General features: G+C 39.0%; 2 protein-coding genes across 12 annotated transcripts in view; both read left to right on the top strand.

The window, feature by feature from the left end:
• Positions 1–134: 134 nt before the first annotated feature.
• LOC124638115 (E3 SUMO-protein ligase PIAS3) lies at positions 135–16,033 on the top strand. 7 transcript variants are annotated; one of them, XM_047174966.1, is made up of 15 exons: positions 150–301; positions 1,502–1,671; positions 1,988–2,150; positions 2,489–2,628; positions 7,232–7,409; positions 9,095–9,196; positions 9,755–9,995; positions 10,304–10,538; positions 10,939–11,099; positions 11,607–11,822; positions 12,437–12,625; positions 12,771–12,839; positions 12,957–13,037; positions 13,720–13,813; positions 14,211–16,033. In XM_047174966.1, exons 2-15 carry the CDS (start codon positions 1,529–1,531, stop codon positions 14,215–14,217), a joined length of 2,019 nt encoding a protein of 672 aa, XP_047030922.1. In that variant the 5' UTR covers positions 150–301; positions 1,502–1,528; the 3' UTR covers positions 14,218–16,033. The 7 variants fall into 7 exon arrangements, with proteins under 7 accessions (XP_047030926.1, XP_047030928.1, XP_047030929.1 ...); XM_047174970.1 differs by lacking the exon at positions 1,502–1,671 and having other exon boundaries at positions 135–301; XM_047174969.1 differs by lacking the exon at positions 12,771–12,839 and having other exon boundaries at positions 144–301.
• A 470-nt stretch (positions 16,034–16,503) lies between these two features.
• Positions 16,504–27,361, top strand: part of LOC124638127 (zinc finger protein 608-like) — a 97,844-nt gene continuing 86,986 nt past the window's right edge. For 2 of the 5 annotated variants that reach the window (XM_047174992.1, XM_047175000.1), the window contains exon 1: positions 16,536–16,910. The gene's annotated coding sequence lies outside the window, so the exon portion shown is untranslated. Of the gene's footprint in view, positions 16,911–27,361 lie in introns of all 5 variants that reach the window. The other 3 variants (XM_047174998.1, XM_047174999.1, XM_047175001.1) reach the window with 3 other exon arrangements.

Raw genomic sequence — 27,361 nt, 5'->3', positions numbered from 1 at the left:
TATTATTTCTCTTTCTAGGTATTTTTTTAATGAGTATAATTAAAAAATCTAATGTAATAAAACATTATTTAACCCAAAATCCAGTGAACAAATTGTAGAAATTTCCTAAAGATTTGTACACATGACAGGAAAGAATATTTAGTCTATGGTCAACGTGGCGGCCGTGTAGTCGCAAGCGTCAAGTTATGGCGTTTAGTGAAAAACACGTAAATATTGAAAATTGTAATTAGATGTCAGTGTAATTTTTATTAATTAGATTTAATATGAGTAGATATTACGATTACGGTAACGCGATATCATGGTGAGTAAAGTTTGATTTCGGATGGTGACAACCATATTGTTTAACATTTGTGTACGTTTTCTTTTAGCTCGTATTATTGTTGTTAGTTAACGATGTAGCTTTTAATATAAAAGTTAGTAAGCCAGTGGTTTATAGAAACTAGATACCATTTCAGTATTTTCCGGTATTTGCCGGGTATTTTTGAAATTTAACTGTATTTTCCAACCTAGTTTATTAACGTGGTTTTTGTAATTAAAATGTACTCGTTGGGCTTAGTCAAGGGCGCTTAAAGACTGAATTACTTCTTACAAGAGGCTGATATGGGTATTTGGTGTTAAGGAATAACATAGCGAAAGTTAACTTCACTTAATGAGCGTACGAAATGCGTAGGCCATTATCGATTTTTTATAGGTGGTTGCAGGGGTTCCCGGGACTCTGGTACTTTATCAATATCTAAGAGAGTTTCAACCATATCACTTTGAATATATTTCCATTGCCAAATAGTTGTAATTAGATACTTTGTGTCTGCTTTGGTTTGTTGATAAACACTAGCATTGCATCCACAAACAGTTAAAAGTTAAGATGACCATGAAATAATGCTATGACTGTTTACCAATCATACTGTTGTGAATTAAAACTAGTATGTTAATGATACACAAAGATATAGTTTCATCCTAAAATGAATTATGTTATATTTGGTGTGTTCCTGTTTCCTCTGTTTACTATATTATCTAATAATGTTGCTGCCAATATTCTGGAAAATTTCATAAACAGGACACCCCTTATTTCTCTTACCTACAGTTTGTGCCCCTGAACACGTGTGGGTTTCTCATGATAACAAATTGTTAATGACTTTTCTCTCCTTAGCGATGCTCGTTCACAGCTGCAGTGGAATAATTTGTCAAATTATTATCTAAAGGATCACCAACAATTGTATTAAAACAATTTCTTAGTTTAAGTGCTGTTATGGTTTATCTAGTTGTAAAATTAAAGCTGTAAGACATGTTTTAACCATTGATGACTAAATGGATAATTATTCAATTGCAGATGTTCAGTAGTTGTTGCCCCTTTCCCTGTCAGTTTCCAGTCTATTAAGTAAGAGAAATAAGGAAAAGTCCGCGTGGCGCCATTTGCAACATAGAAGAAATTTTCCAGAAATCTCTTCAGTTTAATACAGTTTATTGATGATAGTTTGTCCATTTTTGGACTCATGAATTTCAGTTGACATGAGATGGTCGTTCGTCAACAATGGTTAAAACACGATCTTCAGCGAGGGTAGGAAGCGCGGCCACCAGTGCGCCCGCCGAAAATGGAACTTCTTCCGAACTTAGATCGCGGCTCAAAACCACTGAGAACGGTCACCGCTCACAAAGGCCCTACAATCAAACTAGGCAAGTTTCAGTTCTTGTCGCGTTTGCCTCAAACATAGCTGCTAGCATGATACCCCTCTGTCCAGCAGTCACCGTGGTCGTTACAGTCTGCTACTGCTGTCCTGTACTTGTGGAGAGGCGAAGACAGCTGAAGCATGAGTCTTGGGGCTTTGGGTGATGGTTCTTGTTATGAACGGAAAATTGTTAGCAATAAAGTTTAATGTTACTGACCAATGTATAGTTATTTGTTGCATGATGTTTGATCTCTGATATAGTGTCCACATGTGTCTGTGATGAGTATTTTGTGGCATTTGTGTAAATGCTGATGGTTTTGTAGGAACAATCAGGCCCTGCCGTCGGGCGGCGTGGGGCCCGGCAGCGGGTCGCAGGGCAAGGACCCGCTGGCGCCCGCACTGCCGGGCTCGCGGGCCCTGTACCAGCACCCCGCCGTCAGCGGGTACAACACACAGGACTCGCGCTCACAAGCCATGCCTGTCACGGTAATAACTTCTTCACGACTTCCAATAAATTGATTAAGCGGAGTATAGGTTCCTTCTCATGAAAATATACACTTATGTACTTCAATTTGACGATTCTATGGATCCCTTACCAAAAATATGATTCATATTATCCTTTTCGGATATTTCTAAGCAAGATCATGATATCGCAACAACCATACAATTTCCACAACACATAAATTGTACAAGCTGTGCAGAGATGCTTTGCGAGTTTGATGCTTAAAACAAGTAACTATGACTTCACGATGGCTTCAAAACTTAGCCGAAGTATCCTATATCCTACTTTTAGTAGCATGGTAAAACAGGTTGTTACCTTTCAGAGTCGTCAGCCGATATACCCGAGTAGTATGTACCACGGGTACGGCGGCGGGGGCGGCGGCACTCTGGCGCCGATGCCTTCGCCCTCGCCCACCGCGCCGCTCGCGCCCTTCCCCGTGCACCCCGACGTTAAGTTTAGGAAGTAAGTAATCTGTAACACTGTAATCTATATCTTATCTATCTATACTAATATAACAAAGAGGAAATATTGTTTTGTTTGCTTGTACCCTAAATTCTCCGAAACTACTGAACCGATTTGAAAAATTATTTCGCTGTTTGAAAGCCACACTATTTCCGAGTAGCATTTGCTACATTTTATCCAGCTACGCACAGAAGTGCCTCCGAGGCTCAGGTGAATCCGCGGCAAACGGCAAATATTTTGATTAATATTATAATGATTCATCCTCAAAACTGGCATTATGTTTTATCTGCCAACACTGGTCATAGCAAAACCTATTTTTAATGGTTTGTTCCCACTAGTTCTACTGCTTAGTTCTACCGTAGAACTAATGGGAACTTTTTTTCCCACTAGTTCTACTATTTGAGGTGTAACAAAATAGTAGAACTAGTGGGAATTATGGTTTTTATTGGTATTCCCACTAGTTCCACTGAACATTGGCAGTAGAACTAATGGGACATAATTTTGTTCTACTAGACAGAAGAAATACAGTCGACGGCCGATAGTTGTGATTTTTTTTGGAGCTCAAAATCGATAGCAGGCAGAATAACTTAGATTTTTTTCATTACTTTCAACAAAAATCTAATGTTTTTCTTTATAAAAGTACTAGGATAGCAGAAATGAAGAGGAGCTAGTTAATCTTTTTGTTCTTCTGATTTTAAACAGGTGGAGGTGTTATAAAATTTTATTTTATTATATTTGACACATTGATTAAAAAAAAAACACACTAAAGTTAGTTTAGTTAAAAGGTTCTTCTAACCTACAGACAGACATTGTGTTGCTGGGGAGTTTGTTGCGCCACTTCTTCTTCCCAGCAAAAACACATAGGAAGTGGTGAAGGGCGGGCGTTTTGGGGGCTGTCTATTGTAATTTACAATAAACCTAGCGTTCAAAAAGTGCTGTCTTGCAGCCAAGTTTGAATAAATGATTTTAGATTTTTTGATTTTGATTTTGTTAGTTTGATGTGAGTGTTGTGTTTGAAACTAACAGTATTAATACAAAAAGTTAAACATCTGTTGAACACTTGTCTAAAAAAGTGTGGCTACAAAAGGGACCTTATTTCAACGTCGTTTGTCATTTATACAAGTGTTCAACAGACGTTTAAATTTTTTTGTGGTACGACGGTAAATGTCCGAATTATTGTGTTTTTTTAAACGATTATTTTTATTTGTTATTTTTTTGCCTAAATCATAGGGCTGCAGTTCAAATAGTCAGTCTCTTCAAAGTAATTTTTAACCCCCGACGCAAAAACGACGGGGTGTTATAAGTTTGACGTGTCTGTGTGTGTGCGTGTGTGTGTGTGTATGTGGCATCGTAGCTCCCAAACGGATGATCCGATTGTAATGCGGTTTTTTTTGTTTGAAAGGTATGTCATTCGGGAGTGTTCTTAGCTATGTTTGGTGGAAATCGGTTCAGGTCTTCAAGGTCATCAGCTCGTTTGTTAGGTGTGATAGGAATGTTACACGCTCAGTTTACTTGCAAGCATATGTGGGATCAGAAATTTGAAACACTAATGTCTTCTGGAACCACTGAGCTGGTCTGCTGTTAGGACACGAAGATAGGAGACGTAACCCTGAACTGCCTTTTAGTAAACCCATCGAGTTTGGGCTCGTTGAATTTGTCTTGACTAGCTCTCTTCATTTTTCTAATTGACTAGAACCTGATGCTGGAAATAGGATGTGGCGGATGAAACCCTGGAATGCCGGAATGAAACGGATAAACCGATTTATATGTATTTTTGCTGAAAGTCTAAAATGACCAAAGGTTAATCTTTATTGTTTCTCAATCTGTGCAATTCTCCCAGAGCCAGTTTGTCATGAGGATTGTTAAACAGCTTCCTTTGGCCGAGATCGCATATAGCGACCACATCTTAAAATAAAAGAAATTTAATGAAAGAAGGAAAAATTAAGGAGCTCCTTCAAAAAGCATGAAATAAAATAAATTTATAAATTTTAAAAAACCCCCGACCCAAAAAAGCACGCAATTATTATGACAAAAGGTTAAAAACGCTAAACCCTATAAAAAGCAAAAAATAACTTTTAACACTACGTAAGTACCAACTAAAGCATGTCAGACTAAACTAAATTTTGACGTGTCGGGGGACCGCTTTTTACCTTTAAAAATACTACATTAATCAAATGATACCTACTTAATTACAACATTCGTATAAAAAAAACACGTATCTAAACAAAATTATATAAAAAGTTATAAGAAGTATATATAATGTAGTAGTATATAATTACTTCTAACGTTAAGCTAATAAATTAGAGCGGTCCCCCGACACGACAAAATTTAGTTTAGTCTGACATGCTTTAGTTGGTACTTACGTAGTGTTAAAAGTTATTTTTTGCTTTTTATAGGGTTTAGCGTTTTTAACCTTTTGTCATAATAATTGCGTGCTTTTTTGGGTCGGGGGTTTTTAAAATTTATAATTTTATTTTTGCGTTATTGTTTACTTACATTTCTATTCAATGTGTATTATTATAAACAATGTCTTTGATTTAGTAGTGTTGTAGATGAATATCAATGTCTGATTTTAAACACCACCTATACTTCGGCCGTTCAGAGAATGCGTTCCTGACACCTATCAGTTAGTCACGACTAGTGATGGGCACAACATAACACTGAGTTCGTTACCGTTCCTTGAAAATGAACCGCCGCATTATTTTAAGATTATTTTCGTTTTAAATTGGCGGAATCATTTGTTTTATATTTTAGTTATTTAAGTGGAAACCAAAAAAAGGTAATATTCATATAATAAAATTGTTTTATTTATTCTTTGTTACAAGTACATTGAATTGAATGTGCGAACAGAATATTAATCAGACTCCGATTTGCTTGAGGAGGTGGTGTCTTCATCATCATCTTCGCCTACATGTATAATTATATTATTATCAATAACAGAATCAATCCTGATATCTCGGTCTAACAAAAGCCGGGTAATCAAATAAAAACAGATCGAAAACACTTGAAAAACGTGGTCTATGCGCACGAAACGACAACGGACGACTGTTTTAGCGTCACAAAATGGCGGCCCATAACGCCATTTGGGGTTACCATTTTTAATCTAAGTATAAAAATGCGGTTTGGTCATAGTTTTATTTTTATATTTCATAAACGTTATAATTAAGTCTTATAGTCCATTATTTTCCAGTTCTTAAAAAGAAAATCAAAACGTATTATTTTATATTATAACTGTATAAGAACAGATTACGATACTTGCCTGTTATTTTTAGCACAGCACTACAAAATATAAACCGCTGACATAACCTTGTAATAGCGCAGTATAGATTTAGAAAAATATTGTTTACCAAGTTATTTGACACTCAGTTTGGCACAAAATTATAACATTCATTGATTATTGATATAATAATGTTGTTTTAATGCTCCTCAATTGTTAAAACGGTAAACAACCAGCAAAAATATTTTTATCGTAACTGCAACGCCATTGCAAAGTTACGTCGTCAGTTCAATCGCGACGTGTCAGGAACGCATTCTCTGAATGGCCGAACTATAGCTCCTCTTCATGTCTGCTGTCCAAGTACTTTTATAATGAAAAACATTTAATTTTTGTTGAAATTCATGAAAAAAATCTAAGTTATTCTGACTGTTATCGATTTTGAGCTCTGAAAAAAATCGCAACTACAGATAACCACCCAGGCCGTCGACTGTACTTCTTCTGTCTAGTAGAACAAAATGTCCCATTAGTTCTACTGCAAATGTTCAGTGGAACTAGTGGGAATACCAATAAAAACCATAATTCCCACTAGTTCTACTATTTTGTTACACCTCAAATAGTAGAACTAGTGGGAAAAAAAGTTCCCATTAGTTCTACGGTAGAACTAAGCAGTAGAACTAGTGGGAACAAACCTTTTTAATCAGTCTTTTCTAGTATGTTCTTTGCCTCATTCTTATTTCGTAATATTGCACCCAATTAACTTTTATTAGTAGAGTCATCATCGTCTCTAACCTCACCTTTTCCCAACTATGTTGGAGTTGGCTTCCAATCTAATCACATGCAGCTGAGAACCGGTGTTTTACAAGTAGTAACTGCCGATTTGACATCCTTAACCCAGTTAACTGGGCTTCCCAACACCCCTTGGTAAGACTGGCTTCTGACTACCCATAAAGATCGTGATCGTGCATTCGGAAACAGGGAAGAACTCGTCATGACTTAATGGTCACGGACCGACCGAGACATCCAGTGGCATGCCTAGGGTTTCAAAATAACGCAAGCCCAATAAAATTTTAACCGATTTCAAAAAAGAAAGTCCAGTTTTCGACTGAGTATGTATGTAGTATTTTTTCATAAACTACTGGTTAAGCTAGGTTCCAATAACAATCCAACTAGTTTTATACACTGATCTATTACATTTTCGTTTATGCGATTTACTAGTCTGAGAAATACACAGGCGTCGGTTTTAATGAAGAAATTAGGTAACTGTTTTTTCTGAGCATAGTTTAAAGATTTTACCTTATCGTTACCTCATGGTCGATCAATCCGCGAAATAGACTATTACTTTTAATAAAATAAAATAGAATATTACAAAATGGTTTCGTTCTCCAGACTGCCGTTTTACGACGTGCTAGCGGAACTGATGAAGCCATCGACAATGATGCCGATGCAAGCAGGTCGCATGCAAGAAGGCACGTATGTGTTCCATCTCACGCCGCAGCAAGCCACTGAGATCGCCTCGGGGAAGGATCTCGTTGGCACCAGCAATAAACTCGATTATGTCATACAGGTGAGTGCAGTTCATAATTGAAACAAACATCAAAAGTCTACAGATTTTAAAACAAAATATTTATATATTAGATTAGATTCACCTACAGTATATGCATACACATACACAGGCCCGCCGTAAGCGGGCGTGCAAGGCGTGCACCGCACGCGGGCGGCACGTCCTAGGGGGCGGCAAATCAAGCGACTTATCAATTAATATTAAAAAAATACAACATCTTTTTACCAATGATTTGATTTCAATATTTTCGAACACAGCAATAGTGCTAAGAATATTACTTACACTGCCGGTTTCAGTAACATCTGTTGAAAGATCTTTTTCAAAATTAAAAATTATTAAAACGATTTAAGATCAACCATTAGCGTAGCGTAGAGGGGAGGGCTGGAGAGGCAAATTCCCCGGGCAGCACTATTTAAGGGGCGGCAAAATTAAACCACAATTACGTAATAAAAATATTTTTACTAAAAATAGATGAGTAGTCTATATAAATAAAAATGAACTGTTGTTCGTTAGTCTGATTAAAACTCGAGAACGGCTGGGCCGATTGAGCTGATTTTGGTTTTAAAATGTCTGTTGAGGTCCAGGGAAGGTTTGAACGATACGAAGTTCGCGGGATCAGCTAGTTAGTAATAAAATTTCAGAAAAAGCCGCCCTAGCTTTGGTCGTCTCCTATCAATTTTGACGGGTTCACCCTTTGAATCCCCAAAAAAATTCGCGTGTCCTCCATGTCAGATATCACAATTTATCTTTGTTTAATAGTTGAGGCATTCAATTCCGAAAAATCTTTTTTCGCGTACGTCCGTTATAGCAAATCAAATCAAATCAAATCAAAACTTTGAAAACTTTGGCTTTTCATGATATGTTTACTTCATGAAAAATCTAAGGAAAAAATCGCGCTCGCTTCGCTCGCGACTTCATACACATTTGCACTTCATTTCTGTATATGATGAAAAAATCGGGCTCGCTTCGCTCGCGACTTGATATACATTTGCACTTCATTTCTGTACGTATCTTACTTTTTGACTTTGCTTTGTTAATTTACAGTGGTTTTTATTTGTTTTGTACCCTTAGACTTTCGCGCTCGCTTCGCTCGCGCATTCTTTACATATGGAGAGTGTCTTATGCGTTGACTTTTTCAACGGGAAACCGTAAATAAATAACATTTTGACTGAATTTAAAAATTGTTATTGATATTTAAGTTCGTTAGTTTAAGTTACCCATAATCTATTCTAAGCACTTTGATATACATATGTTGGTACCTACCTATTAATCACAATCTTTCAAAACATAGGGGCCACTTCTTTCAAAACATATTCCGGATCCCCTGGACCTCCCGCCCCCTATATATTTTTTGACAAAACATGTAGTCTTAGGGCGGCATAATCAGTTTTGCACGCGGGCGAACAAACAGCTAGCGGCGGGCCTGCACATACACAATACATAAATCTTAAGTTCTATTCTAATAATTCTATAATGCATGCCAATTAAGGGTAAACACAACATTTACATTAAAGACACCAGATTAGTCTATATCTACAGAAACAAAATATCATACCTTTCATCACAAAAATATTGTGTGTTTTATTGTGACACAAGTGACAAGAATAGGTTGACTGTATAGTTTTTATTTCATGTGTAATATGGATTATGGACAAATTGGAGTCATAACATAAATCCTTTGTCAACAGGCACAACTCAGGTTTTGTCTTCTAGAAACGTCGTGTGAACAAGAGGACCACTTCCCGCCTAGTGTTAACGTGAAAGTTAATAACAAAATGTGTCCACTACCAGTGAGTATGCTTATATACTGTGTATATCCCATTCCCATTTACAATGATGTACCTTAATTAGGTTCCTAGGACTAAACTCCCAAACTCATCATAGTTTGATGTATGTAACCGGAAAATCAACTGGGTTACTAAACTTAAAACTAGCGGAGATTGAAAATTAGTAAGATTATCGATAATCCCACATTACTTTATTCTATAGCAGCCATGTGCGAATCCAGCGCGAACATGGTGTTTATCGCGTGTAGACTAAACCGAGCGTGTACGCGCTACTATAGTTCGGCCATTCAGAGAATGCGTTCCTGACACGTCGCGATTGAACTGACGACGTAACTTTGCAATGGCGTTGCAGTTACGATAAAAATATTTTTGCTGGTTGTTTACCGTTTTAACAATTGAGGAGCATTAAAACAACATTATTATATCAATAATCAATGAATGTTATTACGTCGTCAGTTCAATCGCGACGTGTCAGGAACGCATTCTCTGAATGGCCGAACTATAACGTAAACAAAATGCTTCAAAACTAAATTCCACCTAACTACAAAACTTTTTACACAGAACCCAATACCAACCAACAAGCCGACTCCGGAACCAAAGCGGCCTCCGCGCCCAGTGAACATCTCCTCACTAGTTAAGCTGTCTCCCACCGTCGCGAACACCATACAAGTGACGTGGGCGGCCGACTTTACGCGCGCGTACGTGCTCAGCGTGTTCATGGTGCGCAAGCTCACTTCTGCTGAGCTGCTGCAGAGGCTGAAGAATAAGGGAACTAAGAATCCGGATTATACGCGGTCACTCAGTAAGTACTCACTATATTGTTTTGCAATATATTCAGATTTTGTAGCTACTACATTAGCAACATTCGGAGCCTTATATTAATAATACTTACAACAATAGGCACGAATCTTGAGCGCTGACTTTCACTAAGCAAAATTGAGTTATTTGGTCCCTTTGGCGGTATGGTTAAACGAATACTCACTCTTCGGTTGAGCTTTCAAGATCCGTGCCGGTATATGTAACACCTGAAACTGCTTGTATGTAAATTGCCATTTACTATAATATATAGCTTTCTTCAGAAGTGTTCTTATAAAACAAATTTCCCCCCAGTCAAAGAGAAGCTATCAGAGGACTACGACAGCGAAATCGCCACGACATCCCTACGCGTCTCCCTCATGTGTCCTCTCGGCAAGATGCGTATGTCATGTCCGTGCCGTCCAGCCAACTGCCCGCACCTGCAGTGCTTCGACGCCTCGCTGTTCCTGCAGATGAACGAGCGCAAGCCCACGTGGCTGTGTCCCGTGTGTGACCGACCCGCGCCTTATGACTCCCTGGTCGTTGATGGGTAAGATGATAATGATTTTATTTAATAATGAGATTTTTTTAAGTGCCCTCCTCATTGTGATAATTATAATGATCCAAAACAAAACTGCAGTTTCACTTGGTACTATTAAAATCTTTTCATGGCCAGTTTCACCAGTTACTTCTAGCTAATAAGTCTCTGATAGCCTATAACAATCAGAAACTTATCCAACAGAAATAACTTACTTATACTTTATCAGTAACCAGTGAAACCGCCGTCAGGATTTTATCCATACATACCTAATTTTTGTAAGAGCTGACTTTTGTTAGCAGGTAATTTTACTTTCTTGATCCAATTGGAGTCTTGAACAAGATTTTTCCGAACAATGCATCACAAAATAATGAGTACAAAAGTTTGTTAATAAGTACGCCTGCTTAACCAGGTACTTCCAAGAGGTGTTGACATCGCCGCGGCTGTCGGGCGACTGCAACGAGATCCAGCTGCACGCGGACGGCAACTGGTCGGCGCACGCGCAGCCCGCGCGGGCGCCGCAGCTGCAGCAGCCCGCCGCAGAGCCTGTCACGCTCATCTCTGATGATCTTGGTCAGTTATCAATACTTTATGTAGATAGTTGGTGCCTAAGTTAGGAACTTAGCTTTTGGTCTGTGGTCCATTTTTTAAGGTTGTAAAAAAATGAATTGTGATATATTTATTTTGTCTCTGTTATAGTTTTATAGTGTTGGAAGACAAATAAGTCCACCGAAGATAACAACTATGTTGGTGCGTTGAACATAAAAGCGCTTTTTAAATCTTTAAGGCACAATGTGTGTACAAAACTTTATCTATTATTTGAACATCAACAATCTCTTTCAACTGAGATTGGGCATAGGATTGTCACACTCACTCAGTAACAGTCTGTGTACACAATTGACGATACGAGAAGAAAACTGAACAGTCAAGCATAAAGGCACTACTTATTTCTTAAGAAATCTCTTCTAGCAGGCCCGTCGAGGGACAGTTATAATAATAAGACATGTAGCTACTTTTATAAACTTGAAGTGTTATTTCAAACTCCACTAGCCTTTTCCTAAAGCTTGTACCTCCCCACAGAAGTGATCCCAGTGGAGAGCGGCGGGGCAGCGGGCAGCGCCAAGCGCGCGGCGGTGGGCGAGGCCCGCGCGCCGCGCTCCGCCGACGTCATGGTGGACCTCACCTCCGACTCCGACGACGAGCTGCCGCTCAAGCGCAAGGTGCCGCAGCCCAAGCCCACGCCGCCCGCCTCAGAGTCCAGCGTCAAAAGCGATGATAATTACTCTTCGTCTAGTGGTGAGTAGCAGTTCAATATTTAAATATTTGTCGATTAGGTTGGTTCTGAACACAGCTAATTTAAAGTATGTATATAAAGCTCCAAAAATACTAGGCGTGATCAAAAATCTAATGAAGCGAAGCCATGAGAGAACAAGATTTTATATCAAGAACAATCAATTAACTATGGAATGAAACTTGGGTTATTCTGATGGGATGTTAGTGGATTCAGATGGATGTAACTGCGGAGACTAGTTTACCTGCCCGCAGGTGGCTACTTACCAGTTCACAGCTCCTTTAGGAATTAGTCTCTAAATCACAACAAATGGACAATGGGGATGCGAGTGGATGAATGGTGAGGTTACCTCTTGAGGTCCAACAGTACCAGTCCATTAGCTACTTACCATAAGTCATTCACTCCCCAAACAGAGCTAACAACTCTACTCTAGCATCTCCTCTCTGGACAGCCAATGAAGGCAAGCCGGAGGCGGTGTGGGTGACCTGTCCCTCGTCATGGTTCACTCCGGCCTGCCGGAAGTGAGGAACAGTATAAACCTTGCAGAACTTTGTACCTGTTGGGTCCTTTCCATAGTTTGATTTCATTCGATATGTTGATGAATCTATTTGCTCGGTAGCGGCGGAGGCGGTGTCGTCGAGCGGGTACCGGTCGCCGGGCGTGGCGGGCGCGGCGTGCGGCGTGATCTCGCTGGACTCGCCGTCGCCGCCCGCGCCCGCGTCGCCGCCCGCGCCCGAGCCCGCGCCCGAGCGCCCGCACCTCTCCATCACGCCCGTCGCGCCGCCCAGCACCACCTCGCACCACATAGGTACGTCGCCACTGTCTTAACCCATCGACACAGGTGCCAACCAGATGACCACAAATACTCGTTTAAACTATCAGCCTTGTAAGGTAAAATGTAAATATCACAAAACATGTATACACAATCCCCGTCGGCGCCCGCACCCTTTCAGATTTGCTGACCAAGTTGCCACAGTTATCCGTCTCGCTGGTAGCCCCCGCACCGGCCGAGCCGTCCTTAGGTAAACTATATTATCCGTAAGCTAAACTAACCTGTGGTGTGTGGCTTGAGACTGCATCCGCTGACACTTACTGACCTTGCTTATGTTCTGCCCCCCGCCGCCTCCCGCCGCCTGCAGCACAACACGAGACCATGACGGACGGACCGCACCTGTCTATCACGCCTGTTACCACCACCGCGGCTTCTACTCATCATATAGGTAAATATCTTCCCAGCTGAACATTAACTTCCTCACCCATCATCATTCAATCTCGATAGTATTTGATAGGACATAAGCAACAAGATGTTATGTTAAAATTCACACTATTTAGTAAACTTGAAACAGCTAGTATAATCATAACTGAAATTAACTTCATGTATTGTGAAGAAAACTTGACAGAAAACAGAAAAGCATTTATTAATGACATTACTTGCAACAAAGCAACCATAGCTTACAAATCTATCAAAAAGTAGTCATGGGGCTTTTTACCGCTTACTAATACAATACAAAAGTTTATGAGGATGTGTGTATGTTTGTTACCCTTTCACGCAAAAATGGGACGAGGGACAAACCACGGGCGGAAGCTTGTATCTTCACAAACATGAGAGCAAATCATGGATGTCTACGAAATATCCAATATAATATGCAGCAACTGACTTAGCTGCTATAAAGAATTAGCCAAATAGGGAATGATTTTTAGCATAACAAGTGTTGCACCAACTACGGTTATTTCTCCACCATCCAAAGGTTGACAGAAAACCTTGTCTGGTATGCATGCATTGTGCATAGAGTATTAAATATCATCATCCACCGAGCCTTTTTCCCAACTACGTTGGGGTCGGCTTCCAGGATAGAGTATTAAATATATAAATAAAAATAATACATGTTGGTGATATGTTAGGTTCGAGCACAAACGCGGAGCGCGACGATGGCGAGGCGACGCCAACGCACTGGGCGCCATACGCCGACTCCGAGAGAGATGATAACTTTAGGAAGTAAGTATCACAACTAGACGTGTTTACAGCCTTTTGTTACTTTCATAGACATTTTTGAACAACAATATCACATTTTGTTATGCACAGAAGTGTGAATGTTTGTTACTCTTTCATGCAAAATCTGCTGAAAATATTTAATGATTCTTGAAAGTAATTTACTTGTTAAAATAGAACAATGTAATATTATGTGATAGCTTTCCTACCCTTCATTAATACACTGGGAACAGAGTGAAACTGTGAGGACAGCTTGAATAAGATACTATCCTTCTATTTCAAATGCGAAAGTTTGTATGAATGTTTGTTATTTTGATGAAACTTGGCAGTAATATAGCTTTTAATCCATGTGCAGAAGTTTCCTCAGGAAACGGGCGGAAATAATTAATGTTTTATCAAACAGATACTGACTGAGGGAAAAGAGTGGCCGCACTTCATATACCAGCGGTCATTCTTCAGAGGAAGACCCGGAGGCGTCGTACCCTGAGGTGCCGCTGCTGCCGCCGCCCTAAGCCCGTGCTGCGGGACTGACGCCAGTGGCCCTGCGACGCTGGTCTTCCACAGCCACGCAAGGCTCTCCCAATATGTACATATTACTTGAGTGACCTCGAGTGATGCAAGAGTCGCATTCCACATGACTCTGCTCCAAACATAATGAACATCATGGAAACGTTCCATGTGAACATTTATACTACCACAGTTTAATATTATGACTAAAGTGCATTTTGTTCACCAAATATGTGTAAATCTGTGAAATAAATCTATGAGTATTGCTGAGTAAGCTATCAAGATCAAATATTTTAGTCTGTAAGAGCCTTATTTTCACTAGATTCAACATAGCTTAGTCCTGTCATGATAAATATCAAAATTGTCTACATTTTCGAAGAACATTGTGTATTATAAAATCATTCTAGGGGTATAGATTTAAAGTATGTTTCTCGAGGATTCGTACAAGTATGAATATGATGTGGTTTTGTATGTGTGAACGAGATCAGCTGTAAGAAAACTCAATAGAAGGAAGGCCTTAGGATTCAGAATTTTGAATGCGCAAGTATTTCGTAATTTTGTATTTTTTTAGGTAGTGTATGTCGTATAACGACTAGCAATTTTCTTAATTAATATAAAGAAAATTTTCATTGCTTTTTATATTTCCAAAACATAAAAGTTACATCAATAACTAAATTCATCATCAACAAGTCCTTGTTTCTCTAATTCATTGCAATGGGGCGATATTTCTTCAACTAACAAGAAATGTCTACCTTCCTGTGGAATAGAACAATTTTGTACCTATCATTCGATACTGACCCAATTTCAGAAATTCATATTTCCACCTTGTACATAGCATCATAAATTTAGTCTAAATGTTGATGTCATTTTGATGAACACGAGATTAGTAAACTATTGTTTATGTTCAATTGGCACTCGCATCAACCGGTTTACATTCGTTAGTCATCAACTCTGCTTGGCAAAGTTCTCTTGCCTCTAACTACAGTTAAAAGTGTAAATAAAAATTCATATTATGACACCAAATTTTTAGTTTATACTTTGAGTTAAGTGATCTACTACCAGCTCTTGCTAACTACTTAAAAACTGTTTTAGTATTCTTTCAAAGGGGGGGCAATTCATTCATTGATGTAATGAATGATAATAATTTAGCTACCAAACTAGACTTCTTTGTTAGATTCAAATGTAGTAACTTAGTAAATAACTATGACAATGTTCTCTGTGAATATTGCTAGATTTATACTAATGTTCTTCGTCTTTGCAAATGTGATGATACTAAAACAAGCAGTATTACTGGTAATTTGAACACATTTCAAAAATCACTGATCTTATGATTATGTCACCAGAAAATAACAAGTTGTTGTTTTACGAAGAGATGGGCGTAAAATACATATACAATTTATCCTTCGTTTAGAATCTTGCGGATGTTGGTATCTTCCGGTGACAATTATTATGAAACTCAATAATGAATACGAACTCTATTATCGCGTTGCTAAGACAAAACTACTGCCGAATAACATATTTTTTTCACTCGGAGATGTTCTAATTTATTTATTACTAAGGTGTAGTATAGTAACAAATGTAATTGATAATATTGAGCGAGTTATTGAGTTGAGTGATTGTAATAATATTGAGGTGGATGTCGACATTGTGGGCTTCAATGAAATACAGAATGTTAGAATAAGATATTGTCATTAATAATAAATGTAAATATTGCCCTACCGCAATAGTTTATTATTACTCACACACACCTGTCCTTTACAATCATTTCTTACCGGCGTATGTAAGCTTCAATCATATAGATAGCGTACCTAGGGGAAGAGAGTACTAACTTCAAAATAACAAGAAGTTTTATGGAATTATTCGACAAGATTATATTACTGCAGCGGCGTTAGTGAGGTACAGTAACAGAACTAAACGCCAACGACCTCCGCAATGTTTAATTGTCGGATAAATTATTGTAATGAATGGGCGGCTGTGCTGCCGCCTCAAACGCTACATACAACAATCATTATCTATTCAGTCGGTGGATCAATCCAAGATAGCAGTAGTCTGTGGCGACGCCGAACCTACTATCGTACTCAGTTCGTATGTACGCGCCCTTCTCACATTTTTATGCCGCCCGCCTCATAAACTGCATCCTCCCTCTCGCACTCGCAGGCGTCCCAGCTGTGCGTCCCTCTCGCTCGCACACCTCGCTGTCAGGGGGGACACGTAGCTTTGCTCGGCCGGAGCAAGTTCCGCGGTCGTCCGCCGACTCTTGGCGGCGCTGACGTGCGTTACGCTCTTACGACAATTTTGTTTCTACTGTGAAATCACCAGTGTTATTTGTTTATATTTTATAACATAGCCAATGGATTGAACCACATCGGTCACTGGATCTGCCGTTAGCAGTGTTGTGTACTGTACGTGTTTGTGTGAAACCCGAAGCAAATACTATTGTGAAACGGGTCGGCCGTGTTCGTTTATGTGCTGAATGGTGATTAAAAGTAATTTACTTTGCTTTTACGGTGTTGAGGGTCGGTGCGTATCGATCGTATATTGAAAGACAAAGCGGTGGATTGTTATTGTGGCGTGGAGGAGGCCGGTGCAGTGATAGGTGAGTGATATTCAGTGTTTTCGGTACGTTCTGGCAGTGCCTCGGCCTGGCCATGTAAGTTAACGTAGACACGGCCGGTGCGAGGATGCGGCGACACGGCCAACATCGAGCCACAGACTAGCTAAACCAGTAAACTAACCACTGGAATATACTTCAATAAGTTAGTATCGAACTTTCTTTAAAACATTAGTTATTTGGTTGCTTAAACATTTTACAACGGTTAGAAATCATAGTTTAAAAACATAAAACTGGTATAGATAGTTCAACTCAGATTTGCGCGCGGCCCTATGTGTGCGTCGGCTTGTAAATATACAACTTTCATTCGTGTGACAGTGACGTCGTCCGAGCATGACGTGTTCGCATCGCTTTTTGTTATGGGTACAGTCGTTTACGAAAATGTCTAGTTCTTCACGGAGAAAATGTTTTAAGGAGTCAGGTAGCGTTTCAAAAAAATGTAACAACATTCAAAGCTTTTTATTATTACATTTTACAGTTTATCATTATTTTCTCATACGGCTTTTCAAATTGACATTGACAGTATCTAAGAAATAAATGAAGTGAAATATCTAAGATGAATTAAATACTCCTTACATATTTTCTAGCTCGGGGTACGCGGACAATAAATAAATGTGTGGACTAAGAATGTAAAAGACCTATAATTTAGTATAATAATGGAAACAAAATGTGTGGGGAATTTTAAAAAATTATATTGCTTCGCATAATGTCGACCAAAATAAGACGGAAATAATGAAACTCATAAATGAACGTTTAAGTCAAATTGATGAAGGGATGTTGGGTAATACTTGTCGACATGTACAAAAGAAAAAAGAAGAATACTATAGACATTTTGACATGGAGTCAGAATTTATAATTAACATTGGTGAAAGTAGCGAATCCGAAAATTCATCATTTGATTTTTCAAGTAGCGATACAGAATCATTATAAATAAATAAACTAAATTACGTAATAACTGTACTTTAAACAGCCGTATACAACCCCTAAATAACTGTATTTGTACCCGACTGTACCTCTTGTCACGCACACAAAGTCACTGTATATGTACAAGGGTTACCCACACATAGGGCCGCGCGCACGACTGAGTTGAACTTACTATAATATACTAGCTGCCAGTGAGATTTCTGTAAGATAAAGAGCACGTGCTTAAAGCTTTAAGTACCTAAGCCCAAACTCGTGGTTATAAGGCAAAGTTGTATCATGTTATCAGTTTATGCTCTCTATAATAATTATCGTTAAAACATTCATGTTTTATAAGAATACCATTAAAACTTTTGTATATTTTTTGCCCACTCAATGTAAATAGGTTTACCACTTCAAATATTCCAATCCGACTACCTAGATTAGAAAATTTTAAGTGTTTGATTAGACGGGCATAAGCGTCATAAATACCAACACCCACTGCAATCAATCAATCTCGAATAGGGCTCCGAACAAATCAGTTTATAAATGTAGGTACCTACTTAAATTAATACTTACTTTAATATTTAACACCACTGGGCTGGTTATAAAAAAACTATCCGTTTAAGTTGTCCTTTGCTTGTTCAAACCATTGATCTGTAAACCCTATCCTGTAATTAGACCTCTGACTAACGATTAGTGAACATAACCTTCGTTATCATTAGCGTGGAAGCAGCCAACTGCATCAGACACGTTGCATTACCGCTCGGCGATGTGAACACTACCTAAAGTACATTCTGAGTGAGTAATGCCCTTCCCTAATGGGATAATGGCAGGCCGCTGCTCGCCGCCTTCGAAATATTTATAAAGCGGTCGAATCGCGCCGTGTCAACAACCATCCGACTGTTTGCTTTACCATTTAGACCCACTGGCCGCCGACCGCACCGATAAGGCGAGCTTCGACAGTAGACAATCACAAATGCTTTGGAATTATACGTGTAAGGGACATGCGGGCGTATTCATGTAAAGCTTCTGTCTATGCCTATCATGCTCTTTCTATTGACCACATAATATGCAAACAACACGGTCAAGTTTATATTTCTTAGAATTAATTTCATACGATTTAATAAAATAAGAACACGCGTCTGAGCGAAACTAGACCTTATCCAAAACTTGTAAGGTAATAAGGCTCAACAGAAAATCTATAAAACATTAGAGCGTCGATTCACAAAGGGACATTGAAGTGCCTCGAGGGCCCTAAACTACGTTGTCGAGCTCAATAGCACTTAAGAATGATAAGTAAACATCCAGCACCTACCTTCTTGAAAGATGTAACAAAACAGATTTATGTAAACAAAGACATTTACGTGTTTCCACCCCACTCGATGGGGTTAAGACTTACGAGGGTGCGCCGCTGACGACAGACTGACCGGACATGCGGCTTGCCATACGTGCCTTGCATACTCAACTACAGTTTTCTCATTTCCTTTTACATTAAACAGGCTTCAAAGCACTTAACTTATCATTATCAATAACTCGATAAACCGGCTGTTTATATCAATTTTAATATCTTAACTTAAACGACACTATAAAGAAATAAACATAAAGTTCCAATAAAAAACAATTACAATAGAGAAACTTATCAATTAGTTAGTGTTATTAGGTACAGTTACTTTATGCTGTTAACTAAACTCGGTTCAACATTTCAGTATCGTTTACGATCAAACAAAACTAATGACAAATTGCTTCTCAAAAGCGTGTTTTACGAAGTCGCGCGCGTGCTCGGTAATGCTAATAGAAAACCGGATTTATTATGACCATAATACCACTATCTGTGTTTGCCGACTCTATAGTAAGGGCAACAGCGTACAGTTGGCTAACGAAACGTGCCTTACTAATCTTTTCTCTTTGTACATTTATAGATAAACTCTGAAAACATTGCTTGACTTCACTCTTTTCTGTAGATGGAGAGTTGTGTAAAAAAGAAAAATGTCGACGTTGTTTGTAAGCGATACAATCAGATATCAGTAAGAGATACCCAAAAAAAATACAAATATATACTTGCCAACAAACAACATTTACTCGGTGGATATACGTAGAAGAACCGACATAAAATAAAAGAAAATCGATTTTCCACGCAGCAAGTGTTAAGCAAAGCTAATAGAATAAAGTGTAAAACTGCAGTCTCATTTCCACGCGTTGTAACAAATGATTTGGAACAATGAGCTATTCAAGACGAGGCAAGTGGTAAGTTCTCTTGGGCAAATGTTTAAAACATTGTCGCTCGTTAGTGGTGCTCGTGGCATGCTCTTCGCGTTCAATTTGTAAGTTTTTTGGACGTTTGCAGCGCCGCGGGAGCCGCTGCGGGCGGCCCGCGAAACACTGCTCGCTTTGTGCACGAACTACGTTGTTTCCTTTCATGGCATCGGTTATTGTACACCGTACTTATTGCCTTGCTCTTTGTGGCACGAATGTTTGTCAGGAATAGAATTGCGATAGCCCGCTAGCTATTCCAACATGCCTTTATTATTGTTCGCTTGTTTAACACTCCTATCTAACAAAATTATAGCTAACTGCGCAATCTTTATTTCTTTGGCTCTATTAAAACTAATATTATCATCATCGTTTATCAGTTGTAACGGTCATCGACGAGATTCGATAATGATATCGGATTCGGACTCCGGACCGTGTAGGTATTAATTTAATAAATTGTTAACTAAACCGTTATCTATTCTCTAGTCAATCGTGGCGGGGCTGCTGCCTGCTCGATCAGAGCAACACTCTATTAAAATCACACTTGATTAGATCTGAGCGCGGTTTAATTGAACACTCCAGCCGTGGTATGCACGCCTGGTACACGCTGCACAACACAAACCGGGGCCGCCGAACGAGAACGCTCCACGTCTTATTTCTTTTTGTACTTTCATCTCTCGTCCGTTCGTTTTCGTATTTTTTCCTTTGTCCCTTTTGTTGGATTTTTCATATCCTTCTGTTTTCCGGGTGGATTAATTTTAATTTGAATTCAAAGACTTCTTCCAATACTTGAGCTTTTTTATATTTCTTTGAATAAAATAGTCACGTTTGTGAGATAACGACTATCAAAATAATAATAGATGTTTTCAAATGGGTGGTATTCTTTTTGTTAGTGGAAAGTACACGATCTTACACGATAGATAGAATATTTATCGGCGGGGTCGCGGGATCACGGCGCGCCGCCGCCCACTGGCAATTTGCCGTCCGCCCGCGGCGCGCACACCGCACTCGCAGCTCGCCTGTAAGACATGTTCTCAAACTAAACGCTATGCTAATGTAATGGGGCTCCATTTGATCACAGCCCACGGCTAATTTCAAATTTTCAATGAGACGTCTGTGGCAGCAACTTTATTAGGTGATTAGTTTTATTATTAAAGCGATATAATCACAGGAAGGCTTACGTTAAAATTGATCATTATAATGTTGCGGCATTTTAATCGCTGCTCTTACTTGTAAATTGTACAGTATAATGATGTTAGATAATATCAACTAAGGAACGACAAAGATTTCCTTATTTTAATCGTGACACCTTTTAGTAAATATGCGATAATGTTGGTACATCGCATCGCTAGCTCGTGACTAAGTGAGACCCACACACGAGGCTTTGATTTCGGGTGAAGCTACCTGCGGAAACTATAATGGATCTTCCCGGAAACACCGCTCCTGCTAGTCATACGAATGTCATTGACAAAGTCATTGTGTGTGCTGACGTAGTAGATACGAATGAACAGTATGAACACGTCTCTATTGCAGTACACTATTCTGAATAACCGTAGTTGACATTCCGATTTGCTTACTAATTTACGGCAAATTCATTTCGAAGGCATTGAAAGGTTTTTGAAATTCAAAAGATAATAAAATTGGCCAGCACTCAGCATTACTATAATCATGATTGCGCGCCATTTTGTATGACAGCCGATCAACGGACAATCTTGTTTATGTTTAACCATTTATGCAACGTCTCAACTGGCATGTTTAACACTAAATTCACGTCTGTTTCTCAACCAGGTTATGTCTTTTCGCTCGGTAAAACCGGTATAATGTAAGCCGGAGTGAGACTCGCATGTGTGGAGTAGGTAGCCGGATCGTAAATCACTGAACGCGGCGGTAATGCGTAGATAAGAGCTCTCTCATTTGTTTTCCCATTTCCCCAGAGAAATTTCTTAGCGACATTACCGCGCTGTATGACGTAACGAGCAATTACCCCGGCTTCACGCGAATTCCTAGTATTCTTACATTTTCATAAAGTTCCGCAACCGTGGCACTTTATTCTTTTACACAAAACACATTAAGTTTTCAGAGATTTGTCATCTTTGTTGACGATTAAAACTTTCGCGGAAACAGCGACGCTGTGATTTATTAATGTTTGTTTGTTGTTTTCTAATGTTTGAGTTATGGTTTTTATTGAACTCGTAACATCACGAACACGTATTGTTTTGACATAAAGCATTGTAATTGAATATCAGAATACAATTACTTAATTGCATACATATTGTTACCGATACGATTGGTTGAACATACCACTACCATCAGAGCTGGCTGTGGTGCACGCCATCTCGCTTGATTAAGGCCAATTATAGTCTTCACGCGATTACACTGTCGCGATTTACGGATAACCCCGCCATTTTGAGAGAGACGCCTCTTTCATTAGCATGCCATGAATTGCCATGCCATTTCCATGTTCGAAAGCTTAATGACCACGGGCGTGGATGAATTTAATCGTCGAGTCGTATTATGAGTACCGACTTCGGTAAATTACAAATGTACAATTACGGTGAAAATATTTCGACTCCTCGGGAGACATAATGAACTGTAAGCTGGGTCAAGAATTTTATACAAAATGAAGTTAGTGTAGTAGAAGTCTGCTTTTTACTAGATGTGCTTATCTCATTTAGTTTAGTGGCAATAACGTCATTTCAGGTCAGTATTTAAATTAGTGTAGGTTTTGCAGGAGCCACAGTCAAACCTAGATAGTTAGGTACTTGTTAAACGTTATTTTAAAGTAGGTAAGTATGCACTTAAATACAGGCAACAAACTCGAGGGCTTGTCCAGAGATTGCCGCGATAACGCGCTCGCTTATCGTGAATACAAATTGATTGTCATTTGAGTTCAATTTAACTCTCAACGGACCGTTTTTACGCTTGCAAATTAAACTCATCGACTGAACCTTTTTGGTTAGATAGGTTCCTAGGTAACCTTTTAGGTATATGATTGTTACTTTATCGTATTACTAGTCAATAGAAGATAAGAGGATTAAACCAAAATTATATGTATATCCCAAACTTTTTTGTTAAGATAGAAAAAACACAAACTTATTTTACATCAAAACTATTCAATCAATCTGTCTAAATTATTAAACCTGTCTGGCGATAAGTTTCCGATCGAATTGTAATAAAATCGAATCAAAATCAATCAAGCACAACGATCGGCGGTACCAGGGCAGCATAGGCTCGCAGAGCGAGACGACACGAAGGTCGACGTTGAAACCAGTTTAGCTGGACGCGGCCGCAAGGTGCCGCGGGCCAGGTTAAGTGCACTGTATTAGCATCATCGCCCGCCCTTTCATGTCTGCTTATCTCCTGGTCTAGGCGATCTAAATGGGCCTATTGAATTTTATCCCGCATTTTATAAGCTCTCATTAAATTAATTGTTACTAAGTACTAGAAGATACAAATTAAAATTAACTAAATAATAAACATTTAAACACACGTAGTGTTATCACAAAAAAGTGAAACAGACATTTGACACGTGTTTAAAGAAAACGCCCATGCGACACATTTTTTGTATTAGGTAATTTAATAACAACCAATGGGATTTTCCGTGACACGATTAGAGATACGGTTGACTGTAATCTTAGATATTAAGTCCTTTGTAAAACTTAACTTCTGCAACCCGTTTTGTACCTCGTAATTACTTTTCTACCATATTCCCCAATAGCAGAATCAATTTAGGACGAGGCTTCAAATGTATTCAAAGGTTATTTATTGATTCAATTTTTACTACAAGTCGATGTGTAAAATACTTTGTAATAAAGATAAAAAAGTCTGCTCACAATATTACTTATAGCGACTAGGTGCTTGTTAAGTTTTACGTGTTTCATATCTTCGAACAAAATAACAGTTCTAAGTACCCCACGTAAAGTTCGTTGTAACGTATAATTTTATTTCACTCGTACTATTTATAAGTCAGATTAACTTGCCTTGTGAATGGGCTTTCTACTTGTAAACGGTTTGTGAACCAATTAGAGTAGTTGTGTGTCTATCTATAGAATCGCAGGGGGAGTGATGTCAGATGACAAACCGTGCTGTTTACTGACCGATAAACTAATGTTAGTGCATTATATAGCTTTTATTTAAACGTCAGACTGAGCAATCAGACTCTTTCAATTGCTGACTGGCTAATATTTAGAATTACTTGACTTGAGGCGATATATCTGCATACGTAATAATTACACACTGGACTGCTTTAACATACAAACCTTTCACAAGAACCAAGTATTTTTATCAAGCCTAGTGTGGGAAATTTTTGTTGTAGATTGTAAATAATCGCCTGCCGAAAAGTAACGTGGCTCTTACGTAAGCAGTTCTAAACATCTTTTACACTTCGCACAAAATAACTGTTTGTTTCACAAAATACTGCTTTATTGTGTTTACAAAGTAACCGTACATGTGTCACTAATGCTTATTTATTTGTACTTGCGTAACAAAGACGCGTTACGTTATGTTCACGTATAACTCCACTATTTCAATTATGTACGCTAGTCAGTAACTTGTTCTTATTAGGAGCTGCTCAGACATTAAAATTGAATACTTTACGCACCCATTACCATTTTTACGACGATGCCTTAGAAGTCGGTTGTAACGTAAGTAACCACTAATATCCACATCATGTCGAGATAAGCCATATTACACGCAAAATATGACATGATGATATTTTAAACATAAATCTTTAATCTGTTCTATCAGAATAAAGTAGTGAAGAGTACCTGAAAATAATATAGGTGATCTCCTTTGTTTAATTTACCGGTACAACCGACGAAATCTGGAGGCGCGAGGGTAGCTACGGTTTCCATAACAACACGCGCCTGGTGGTTGTCCCCCCTGCCAACCCCTCGTCCCCCTCCCGCGCAGTATCGATCGCGGCGCCCCGCACCTCTCCTCTCCACTCCAAATCAAATTACAGGAGCACGAGCAAGCGAGCGGTGAGCGGAGCGGAGCGAGCGAGTGCCGGCCGCGCGCCGCACGCTCGCCTCCACTGAATCAACTTTGTATTGCCGTAATAGTATTTTAATTCTATTGGCGCGCTTTTGACTGCGGCCCCCTATAATAGCTTGTTTGCAAATTGGTACCTACACGTTACGACGTTGGCGGGCGATTTAGCACAATTTGATCGAACGATATGCCATACATACGTATTACGAAGGTATATTTCGTTAACTTGAACACCCTTTGTACTTGTGGTACTGTGATTCATTAAGGCTTTAGGTTTGATGAAACCACATCGGCACTTAATCTTATTGGACGTGTTAGGTTCGCTCGCTGGGCTCTAATCTCACAAATAAATCCGTAGTTACGAATTGCGATAACTATATGTATGTGTGTTATGTTCTTAAAAGGGGAGTTGTTGTGTAATGAGTTTTTATATGAATAAATCAGTTGTTGTCAAGCACTGACGTCTATTACTACATGGCAAGATGACTTGTTCGATGGTGACAGCGGTGATGAAAATTTTTTCAAAATTTATTATAAAATACGTATTTTGGTGCAATTTTATCGACAAAAATAATGGAACACGCTCGCCCACCATCCGAGTTGAGTTTGGACGGCGGTCCTGCAAGCCGCGCAGAGGCGTGGAAACGGTGGCGATAGTGATAGACGTCAGTGCTTGACAACAACTGATTTATTCATATAAAAACTCATTACACAACAACTCCCCTTTTAAGAACATAACACACATACACTTCGTTCGGCCATTCAGAGAATGCGTTCCTGACACGTCGCGATTGAACTGACGACGTAACTTTGCAATGGCGTTGCAGTTACGATAAAAATATTTTTGCTGGTTGTTTACCGTTTTAACAATTGAGGAGCATTAAAACAACATTATTATATCAATAATCAATGAATGTAGTTACGTCGTCAGTTCAATCGCGACGTGTCAGGAACGCATTCTCTGAATGGCCGAACTATAATCACAGTAATTTTGGCAGATAGAATCTCGGCGAATCACGACAGAATCGTGACTGACAAAAGGTGTCAATTGCCAATAATTGCCCAATCTTTATTCCTTCCTAGGAGTGCGTATTAAAAATGTAATGGAACGAACGAAGTAAGTAATAATTGTATAAGTTCAGGAAAAAAGGATCAACAACCTTCTGAACATAAACAAAATTCTATTTCAATCGAATGGCAGCAATACGCTCGACGTCGATTGGTTCCGCTTTACACAACAATCGGACATTGATTCTAAAGTTCTCGCTCGTATTGCCAGCAAATTAGAGCTGTTATTCACTTTACCGCCAGTAATGAATAACTCACTATTTAAATAGTACAGTGATTGATTCGCGACGTGGAATGTGTGACAGAACTAAAACAAATACATTGAGAGATTTTATAGCGATCGGCAATAAAATCGATTATCGTATCGAATCGCTCGCGACCGAGGGGACCACAGTCGCTCGGGGACATTTTAATGAGGGAATGCCGTGATGCCGACTCGAGTAAACCGAACGGGACATTTGTCTCTCCCCGAATAATGGAAAAGCGTTGAAAGGATATTTATCAAAACCGACGTAGCTCTTCGACGGTTTATTTTATTGGCGATATTTCGTAAATCGTAAAAGTTGACAGTAATCGTGGCGGTATGCGAGACTTGCACGCACTTTTGTTTAACAAATGTGAATAGGAGCGGAATGACAACTATTTTATGATAAAATACGACATCATGCGTTGGCTCATTTAGAATAGTGAATAGCTATCACGATGGGTACTTTCTGTGACACAGTAAATTTGTCGTTAAATGATGTCGGCGTGTTGCGTGATTGTGATGAGCGTGTTCTTGGACCGTCGCCAGTTATGTTACAGACACTTCCACAAACATTCTAAAGAAAACGTTTTTACACGGCACGAGGTGATTCACTTGTGTTTCATTTATTACCTTGTACCGTTGTCAAACAAACCACCATTTATTTACTTCTGTTGTTAAATAAAATAGAGATTCGTTCGCTTACCGCAAAACTCCGAATAACGTTTTAAATTGTTCGAATCATGCAGTACACTAAATCAGAATTGTAAATGACGTTGGATTTCCGCCAATGTTACTTTGTTTCCAACTAGCCAAGTATTCATAACTGCCTTAATCGAAATATGGTTTCGGTATCTTAGCTAGCTAGACTTGCGAGGCGGCACCTCATATTATTCCAACTTGTTAAATTAACACTGCATACTTAGTGAGTCTTGGCATAGTAATGTAAAACGAATCATGCTGATGCTTTAAAAGTGAA

Source organism: Helicoverpa zea, chromosome 17 (genome assembly GCF_022581195.2).
Source record: "Helicoverpa zea isolate HzStark_Cry1AcR chromosome 17, ilHelZeax1.1, whole genome shotgun sequence".
Lineage (NCBI taxonomy): Eukaryota > Metazoa > Arthropoda > Insecta > Lepidoptera > Noctuidae > Helicoverpa > Helicoverpa zea.
This window is presented reverse-complemented; position numbering and strand designations above follow the sequence as displayed.